The sequence below is a fragment of the Gymnogyps californianus genome, chromosome 21 (assembly GCF_018139145.2).
Source record: "Gymnogyps californianus isolate 813 chromosome 21, ASM1813914v2, whole genome shotgun sequence".
Taxonomy (NCBI): Eukaryota; Metazoa; Chordata; class Aves; order Accipitriformes; family Cathartidae; genus Gymnogyps; species Gymnogyps californianus.
In genome coordinates, this window is record NC_059491.1 from 1,791,218 (window position 1) to 1,801,283 (window position 10,066).

Here is a 10,066-nt window from a genome sequence, read left to right on the forward strand (position 1 = left end):
AAAATGAAAAAAAGTAATTGGTTTCCACCAACAGACATATCTTGGAATAATTACATGCATACCAAGTGATAACTGTCCAAGCTGGTACGTAAGACAGAAACTCCAGGCATACCACACAGGCCGCTGCTCCATAAAGCGGGGATGTAAAAGGAAAGAGCTTTACAACCTCTGACGATGCTGACCAATGCCTTGATCACTCAGCTATTTCACACTTTGATGCTTCAGAAGATGCCGCTTGGCTATTTCCTTAGCTCCTTTGCATTTTCAAGCTTTCTTTTTCTCCATGAGTATTTGGAAAAAAGGCTGGGCTTTTTTTGTTGGGGTGTTTTGGAGGGGGGGGGGGTTGTGGTTGGTTTTCGTTTTGGTGTTTTGGTTTTTTTTTTTTTTTTTTTTTTACCATCTCCATTGTCTACAATAGTTCAAACAAAAATGTCTATTCAGGCCTGGTTTCTTCAGGATCGGCACCGGTTTCCTGCACAGGAACAGTTGTTTGATCCCCATTCTCCACGGTTAATATCAAAGCCTGACCCTGCTGTCCACTCTTTAAAACATGTCAAAGGAAAACACAGAGTATGAAGAGTCAGCTTTTATTAGCAAATGCCTGCCATTTTCACCACTAACAGCTAGACTTTTGCCTCTTCCTTAAGAGCAAGAGTCACTGTAGGTCCCCTCTCAAATCAGAAGTGCAAATTATACAGTCCAGTCAATGTTTTTCCTATGAAACACATCACTGTCTGCACAGATATCGGATCTTGCAAATCACTAACAGGACCTTTTAGAGGATACGTAATACTGCAGGATGAAGAGATAAACAAACACAGTGACGTAAGACAGACTTGTATTTTTTAGTAGGAGTCCATCTCCTAAATCCCCTTAAATATTCATTCTTAGATAACGTCAGGAGATAACAATGACATTGGGACTAGATCCCAAGCCTCCTAACGAGAATCGCATAAAATGAGTTTATACTGCATAGTCTTGGGGATTCTGGAACTCTCAGACACTCCCAGTATCCACAAGCTGCTCCAGTACGCACTGAGCCCATCAAACACATAGCACATACAAACACTAATCAAAAAACCTACTTCAGATTTCAACATATTATGAAAAAAAAAGAAAGAAAGAAAAGAGAGAGAGAGACTCACCCCTGATTCCCGCACCGCTGCAAAGGAAAGGGAACAGTCCCATCGAAACGCAGTAAGGTGAACTTTATACTAATGCATTTTTCTCATCATGCTATCTTGTTCTTACGTGTATGCAGGAGTGGTTCAGCAGTCAGCCTGCATAGGCACAGCCCCTAAGGGCGGCATCATCACAAGAGGCTAACTGTGGCACACAGAAATGCAGACATTTCCTTACAGTTCACCTCTAACTGGCTGTTAAGGTGTCAGCTCAACAGCTAGCGAAACAAAGACCATTCTTCAGAATACTACCTGTTACAAAACTACCCCTTTATACACGTGCTATTTGTACTTATGTGGCACATAATTTTTCCTCTTCCTCCTTTTCCAGATATATCTAAGGCCAGCTGCAACAACTATCATGGTTCCAACAACAGGACCAACAATTGTTGGAACAGAGGAATGCGAGGAAGGATTCCCGTCCTCTCCTTGTACCCGGCCGCTCTCCTTAAGTCTGATGTGAGAAAAGAAAGAATTGTGTTCTTAGAACCTGTCAGCAGACCTTGCAGTGGAACTGCTGTACTGTTTTTAACATCACGCCTCCACAGCCAGGGGTATTCACAAAGGTCTACCTGACTTGGTGGGTAATCCAAGAGGGAGCTGACTTTTACCTCTTTGTTTTAATGCTTAGAAATGCAAACTGATTCTCCCCAGAAGCAAACTCTCACCTGTTCTACTATAGCTAAGGGATGTGTCAGCTGAAACCCAGGTACCCAGAGGAGTGCACTGCTCTTCATGGGTCCAGATCCAGCTCTGCTAGAGCTGTCTGAGAGTCTCCTGTGCAGTGACAAGTTAGGACAAGAGGCTGAAGGCTAAATCTGTCATGTTAATGAGTTTGTAAAGAGAGAGGTTAAGCTGTTCCCAAGAAAGAGTGGGACATAGGAACAGGATTCCACACAGTGCCTTACTGGAAGGAGGAAAGTGCTGTTTCGAAGACAGCAAAATGCAGACCCACCAGTTAAAGAGAATAGTCCCATGCCCATAAAGAGTAAGAGCTGCTTACCTGTGCCACGGTGTACAACTGTAAGACACGTTGGCTGTTGAGGACGTTCCCGGAGGACAGGCTTCACACACACTGTCAGTGGTCTTTGTGCCTACAAGGGAGAAGAAAACAAGATTTCTATCTGCACCTATGGCTGAGGAGAGCTTCAGTTCAGCACGGTCTTTGTAAATGACCAAGTGATTACTGCAGAGACTCTTCACTACCGACAAAAGCTCGCGTGCTTCTCTCTTTGTATACAGGAAAAAACCATTCTTGGCCACATCAACTACCTCAGCATCTAGGACTTACACGGATCCTGCAAGCTTTCAGCTGTGCACTGGTGCTCTGACAATTACAGTCAGTACAGTGGACCAGTATACATCATACCTAGTATGTACTGGCCCTATCCATTCACATTGATCCTTCACTAATTTTTTTCTGGATGAATGGACAGCCAGCCTCCTCAAAATCAAACTCCAAAGGCATTCCCCATATGAAAGTTTTGCTTTTGGTGTTATTGATGCTATGTTGGCTTATCCCTTTCTTTTACCGTGCTGCCAGGAAAGCAGACAGTGTAGCGTTGACAAAGTTCACAGTCTTCAGTCCCAAAATAACTGCAGAAATAGCCAGGCAGACAGCCACACACAGTATTCTTCGTATAGCTACATGCTACTTCTGGCACTAGGTTGGCTCCTAAGAGAAGTTTACACGCCCAGCCACAGTATGTACATGGGTGCAATCAACAGATACAAAAGCAAAAGTGAACATTTAGCCTTGCCTTGATGCACCGGTGAAGAGCACCAGAACTAACACGATTAGTGAAGATGACTCCTTTTTTTGACGTATAGAGAGCCTAGTTCCTCACAGACACAGCATCTTGGGTCACATTTACGTCTGTCCTAAGCGTTGCATAGCAGAAGCAAAATACTCCCAACTCGGACGTTTTTAAATTAGCTGTCCTGGTGGAGCTCCACCAGAAGCTCTTTCAGGCGTGCCTTACCCCAGTATTCCAAGACAGCTCTTTAGACACCATGCTGCAATCTAAAGGAGCCTTTAAATGTTAAGAGAGAGGCTGCAGACCGAACTTCCAGTGGTGCCAGCTGAAGATCTATCCCAGTTTTTCCCTTCCATCACCCAGCAGACAGCATTCTGAGGTCTGCACGGTGACAGGAGCCTCTCTGTTCTTCATACTCTAACCAATTCATCAAGCGAATGAGGCAAGACAGGAGAAGGGGAGAATGTATCCACAAAAGGTATGAAAAATCCATTTAAACTGGTTCTTTAGCATCCTCCTTACCTTTATCATACAGTTTACATTTCCTGCACTGTTCTAAACCATTGGGATGATCTGTGTATGTGTCCTCAACACAAGGTATGCATGTCGTGCTGGAATTTGCAGTGCAATGCTTGAAAACCCGAAGTCCTAAAAACCAGAAACAACCCCCCAAAGAAGTGGCTCTGTTAGCAAAGCGTACGTGGCCAGGGACTGACACTGGCATTAAGGCACCCGTAACTACTTTGAACAAACTACAAGGACCTCAGAAATATCCTAATAGCAATTGCAGAGATAATCCTAAAACAGAAACCAGGACCCAAAATGAAAGTCCGTGGAAACTGTGAAATTGCCAACTACCGCAGCAGAGAGACTCTGGCGATCGTTACTTCCACTCTGGAGGCTCCAAAGAAAGGGACAGGGCCTCACGCCATTGTAAGTGGGGCGTGAACGCAGGCTGGAAGAGGAGATTCTGCCGTGATGCTCACAACTGTGAGCTGCAAGACTCTTGTCAGGGTGCAGCGGGCACAGCCGGCTACAGCTCCTATGTGTACACCTGCATGGCTCCTCTGCCAGGGTGTCCACCAACTAAAACCGGCTCAGCTAGAACGTGTCAGGGATCGTATTTTCAGTCTGCATCTGTTAAAAGTCAGTTACCTGCCTGCGCAGCAAAGGCAGCTAGCTTAAGAGGCGTCAAACTCCGTTATTAGCGTTTTGTAATGCTGCTGGCACCTAAACTTTTCAGAGCAAGCACACCAGCAGTCCCCAATCAGTTTAACTGGCACCAACCAGCCCTGCTGCTGGAAGAAGAGGTCTGTCTCCTTTTGGTCCCGTTCCACCAGTCCCACCACACCACCAGTACACATGAAGCAAACGGCAACTGGGAAGTGGCTGAGGCTAGAATTAATTCTGACGAGCGGCTGGAAGGGTCGTCTATAGCATTAGTTTCAATCCTCCGTGCCCCAGCCTGTTTCACCGTGCGGCTGCAAAACAGCTACAGCAGCTGCGGTAGGAGGGAGGGGGGGGGTGGCAGTGCTATCGCCTGCCTCAGCGCGCGTCCGCTGGGCAACGGCGAGGTGGGGTGGCTTGCCAAAGACCAGGCAGCGAGTCGGACAGAGGTAATGCCAGCGCTGACTTTGGAGGTGTCGGGGATGGCCGGCTCTGGCACACGCTCAGCACACAGAGCGTATGTGACCAAGGGTCTGGGACATGAAGCACAAGCCTAGCGACGCTGTGGCCTTGTTATCAGTCCCGTCTCTAATTGTGTTGATGGTGCACCCGGCATGTAGTTTGCTCAACTTTTCCTCTGATTTTCAGGCGATTATGCTAACTTCTATAGCTATTTGGGATGGACAAAATAAGCTGAGAGAAAGTGAAAGCTCCTTTGGACATGAAAAGTGGGGAAGTACAACTGTGAAACATGAATGTCAAGCTTCCTTTTTTCACAATGACAGAGCTTGGGGGTTTCTAGATTTGGTGGCTGGGGGACAGAGTTACTTACTTTTCGCCACTGTAAAGTGATCGCAGGTAGTCTCTTGACATGAACTGATTTTGCCGTGTGGCAGCTGCCTCGGTTCCCTACACATCACCGCTTCTTTGCCACTGCTTCAGGTTTCACTTGACACGGTGGATCACGCTTCTCTGACAAAGGACAACTGCTGCCCGTGTGACAGAAAGGTCTGAGCTTGCCTCCCCTTGCCCTGGAATGGGTTTGACAAGTCAAAACTCATTGGTATTATCACATTTGCAAGAGGATTTTCGCAGCTAGAAACCTCTCGGGCTGTGGCCAGCATTCAGCGCTAATATAGCACTGACTTTTTAGGCAAGAAATCAGTAGCGCTGTCTACCACTGTGATCTAACAGCAGCTGGGAAAACCGAGGGGCCGTCCTACTTAACGTGCAGTTCATGGCTGGGTGGGAAGTACATATTTAGCTCAGCAGGATTCCTGTAATCAGGTCATTCCTGACTTGTCTCCCTAACTGCGGACCAAGGTTGGTGGGGTTTTTTTTTCCCATGTCCCCATCACCATTTCAGAATACAAAAACGCTGAGCCTGGCATAGATTCATACCAGCTCCCATCAGACTCCAACACCCACAGATTGGTTGTGCCTGGTTCTTCACAAGCAAAAGGACTTTCCTGGGTGTTAAGGTACAGAAACGCTGCTCTGGGCAGCTGAAGGACAGTAGCTATTGTCTTCAACTGATTTAATACTGATTTACAGGATGTAAGAAATAATAGCTCCTGAGAGAAGCCTTTTAGGACTATGAGGAGGGCACAGACCTTCTCCCCCTCCTTCACGCCACTATCCCTTCCTTCACACGTGCACACACCAGCATCCTCAGTCCAGGATTTACCTTTGCCGGTGCCATGTATACAGCTAATGTTCAAAGGTATCCCAGAGCTGCGTGCCCTTGATCACTTCTCAGAAGGTTAAAAACCACCAGTCTGATTCCTTAGTTTTGTTGTCACTGGTAGAAGACATAGGGAGCCTGGAAGTTCAGACAGCAGCAGTCTTCTCATGTTTTCAGGGGTTTTTTAACCGCTTATAGTTTTATCAGTCTGTTTGCTTTTTTGGACTGAAATATAACAGCTGTGCTCCTTAAGTGCAAATATCTTTCCTGGGCAAAAAAAATAATCAATAGACTTAACGCAGCCTGTTTGAAAATGCAAAGAGATACATTTCCTATTTTAATCAAATACGCTTGTGAGCAGTGGAACTTAGAAGGACAAGTTTCTTGTAGCTTTGTGTCTCACGCTCGAAATATTTTGTGCCTGATAGGATACAAGCTCTGATCAAAGCTTGTCTCGTGGTGGAAAGACTTGTAACATTTCTCTCCTCTCTGAATTCTTCAGTATACAGCAATAAAGGTGAGTTCCTATTGCTTTCCCTTAAGGGACTAGCAAATTTGAATCTCCCTCTCTACTTAGTTGCCCATTTTCCCCAAACTCATGTCAACATAATATTCCTGAGACCTCCAACTCTCTCTTAGGTCTGGTTGAAATTGCCAGTCAGTCTCAGTGGTTTTTTTGCTCCTGTTTTGATAGCAGCACCAGCGTAGCATTCTGCATTTCAATTTCCCCAAGCAGGCAATGTGAGACTGAGACATAGAAGAGATCTCTATTAGGCACACCAGAGACAAATGAGGTCTGCAGCATCCTGGAGCGACCAGACAATCAGTTCCAAATTGGTTATGGTTTTCCTGCTCTTGTTTTTTTTATAGTGAGCATCCGAATCACCAACTCTTGCAAGTTGTTACTGCAGTTCTCTGCTTCCTCCTTGCCCCAGGACAACTGCACGGTAGGGTATTACAAGCCGACTTAATTTTTGCTGACATCTTAATTCCTGCTGGCCAACACACATGCTGTTTCCTCATACAATTGGCCAAAATATTGAGCAGTTTTTTATTTGAACCACGCTATGCAGTTCACATGATACTGTAGTCAGTAGATCCTCTGACAAGAGTATTCAGTTTATGAGATAAGACGACAGCAATCCTATAACTAGAGATTCCAGTGTCAGGTTTGGGAAGATCCACGTACGTGCCCTTGCCCAGCAGCTTCTACGCAGCAAGGGCATTGCGAGGTGTGGGAGGCAGAGCCCCAGTCAAGGCTAGAATCTGAGCCTTCATTGTTAGGAGAGAAGGAAGAGGGGAAGAGCGTTGTAAGGTTTCTGTGACTTGGGTATCTCTCAGTACGCGGGCTGGTAACTCATACTTATGTGGGGTTTTTTTCTGGCTGGAGAATGGAAATCGGTTCTATCACTGTCACATTGTTACGCGCTCAGATTTGCATTCAGGTGCTTAATGCCTGGGGCTGAAGACTTTGCTGAAGACCTTAACTGCCTTAAGAAAGAACAGTCTTCTGCACCAGGGTTCTGATGCAAGCAGGTTGCATGCAGCTTAGCTGTGTTTTGAGAGTACAGACCAGCACATGAAGACTGTACATTCATTTTTCAAAACAGCTACAAAGGTGCTGTGGATAATGCTGAAGTTCCATAGACACAGACAGTGTCAAATTCTACCCCTTTCAAAAAAAACCCCACAGCATTATAAACGTGTTTCCAGTAGCATACTGGTCTATGGTCCAGTCATCCTGCGCATTTTTAAAGCTTCATTCCCTATTTGTTTTGGTGCGTTTTTTCCCCAGTGCTTTTTTTCTGCTGTAATGTCATGACAGACCCCTGTAAACCACCTGGAAAACGCGGTCACAATTAAAACTAATATTCCGTAGTACACATACTGAAATGAAATGACTCCAGTTTAAGTGATATTGAAGGCATCGGGCAGAGAAAACTCTTTGTTCCTTCTAACTTTGATTATTTCTAAAGCTCTAGCTTTAGGAAGTGTCAATAAAAGAATACGTAAGTGTGTGCCAGTAATACATCAGCGGTGTCTTTTTAAAAGGACTCTGGCGTGAAAAAGTTGAGTAAAATTTTGTGGGGGCAAAACCTTTAAGTGTGAATGGAAGCAACAGACCTGCAGAGTCCTAAGTTTTACAGCATCAAGGAATTGCTTAAATTATCCTTTACGGGTACAGTTCAAATACTAGTGAGAGAAGGGATAAAGTAGCTTTTGCACCAGATCACACAACTAAGCTTTAAAAGAATTCTACTCCTGTACCACTGGAAAAAAAATAAACTCTCTACATCAATTTTATGTAGAAACTGGGAGGTGGAAACATTTTATGAATTTTCCAGCACTGACTGACATCTGACCTCTGACCATTGAAATGAAGCAAACAAGAGCCACATGAAGCATACACTTGAAAAACCCTAAAATCCTGCTTGCACGGACTTCTTCATTCATCCAAGGGGAAAGTGTTTTTACGGTAACTGTGACCCCTGGTGGCTAAAAATAAAAAAAGTTAAAATATCATTTATAGAGTTTGCAAGGGCTTTAGCTTCATAAAAATGCATTCATACTGCAATATTAAAAATTGTATATATCTAAAGAATGCTTTGCAGTAAGGACTTTTTAGCGTTCTAAATACTCTGACAAGCGTTTTGCATAATTACAGAAGTGTAGATAGCAAGTTCTCTGTATCGCAAGCCAATCCGCTTGCTGGATAACAATAACAACATCGTGTCATTATTACTGTTACTATTTACATTACAGTAACATCTCAAATCCCCAAATAAAATTAAGCTATCGCTTTACAAAGTTACTGCCAAGAGCTCCAGAGTAAAAGAGCGCACAGGGACTCTGTCAATTAATGGCATCTCCTACCACAGACCCCAAATTCCCGATTGCAATAAAAAGCATATATATGACAAATCAGTGATAAAAGGCGGCAGAACCAATCATTCCTTGTCATAACAAAAGGCAAATGAAAACCTGCATAAGCAAGCAATGTGTGGTTTCTGGCTAACATAACTAGATTATGTATTTCTAGCCAAAACATCCCGTAACTTCATACGTAAGTTGCAGAACTATCACATTTCTTTCTTTCACCTAAGTTTGTGCTTGCACAAACTTAGTTTATTATCGTGATTGGTTTATTGTCATATGAAGGGAATTTGCACTGAGCTGTAGGGAATTTCCCCGGTCAGGGGCAGACTGTGGATGTTTCCTGTTGTGATGGAGTACAGAGATTTATTTTTTTTAAATCCTGTACTGCTGTTTCATAAGTGCCTGTGTTCCACAGGAAAGAAATAGAGCTGTTCATTTAAGACATGCAACCAAGAAGAGGATCTTGGCTGTTCCTGTTGACCAATATCCTGAAGTTTCTGAAGAAATCATGCTTGCAATAACAGTTAATAGAGACTTTTTTTTTTTTTTAATGTTAGGAGCATATAATTTAGCAGTTCAGTAATTACTACAAGGAAAGGAGGCTCTCCAGGAATCCTTTTTCTACTCTACAACTCTTTTTTGCTGAGGGGAGAGTTCAGCTCCCCGCAGTTGAGTCAAGGTCCTGGCTTTTAGGAGGTCCCAAACCCGCATGAAGTATTACCAACACAGGTACGTTGCTACCCAAGGAAACAAGCTAATGGCAAAACAAGCTGAGGGAGGGCAAGGGACCCTAAGCTAGAGATATTTCCTTCTTCACTACAAACTTCCTTTGTGATCTCAGGCCAAGTAAATCTAGGAAGCGCAGCTCATTGCTCTACCTGTGTGTCTGCTGCTTCTATATTGATACCGAAAGCCATTTTAAACTAGCTGCATTTGGTAGGGAGCAAAACCACCGCAGCACAAAGCTGAGCACACACCAGCTGCCTCAAACCTATTTTCCACCCACGCTTGCCTGGAGGGGAGACGGGTTGCACGTGGTCCTGAGGCCTGGGCTGCTGGAGCTGCACTGCCAGACGCGTCTGAGGGATATAACTTACGGCTGGCTCAGGCACACCTCCCACAAACTCTGATGAGGGATGCTCAAGGGGTCCTAATTCAGGCAGGCGCAACAGCAACAAAAGGCTTAACCCGGGTTTGCGTGTCCCTACCCAGGTAGCACTCACCCAGCCACGTCCGCAGGACCTCCACGGCTCTACCACCGCTGCTCCGTGCTGCTGCAAGGAGAGCTGCAGTGCAGCTCTTGCCCAAGGCTTTGCGGGACCGTTCACTGGCCCCTCCGAGCTCTCAGGGAAGAAATTGTGGGAAGGCATTAGAGGGCACGCAGCACTGCAGCGATCGAG

At 45.0% G+C, this 10,066-nt stretch overlaps 1 protein-coding gene across 1 annotated transcript; it reads right to left on the bottom strand.

The window, feature by feature from the left end:
* Window positions 1–413: 413 nt before the first annotated feature.
* TNFRSF14 (TNF receptor superfamily member 14) lies at window positions 414–5,022 on the bottom strand. Its single transcript, XM_050909647.1, is given in 6 exon segments — window positions 414–541; window positions 1,461–1,635; window positions 2,185–2,277; window positions 2,703–2,856; window positions 3,461–3,586; window positions 4,938–5,022. Coding segments are annotated over 6 exon segments (741 nt in total). The 3' UTR covers window positions 414–433.
* Between the last annotated feature and the right edge of the window lie 5,044 nt (window positions 5,023–10,066).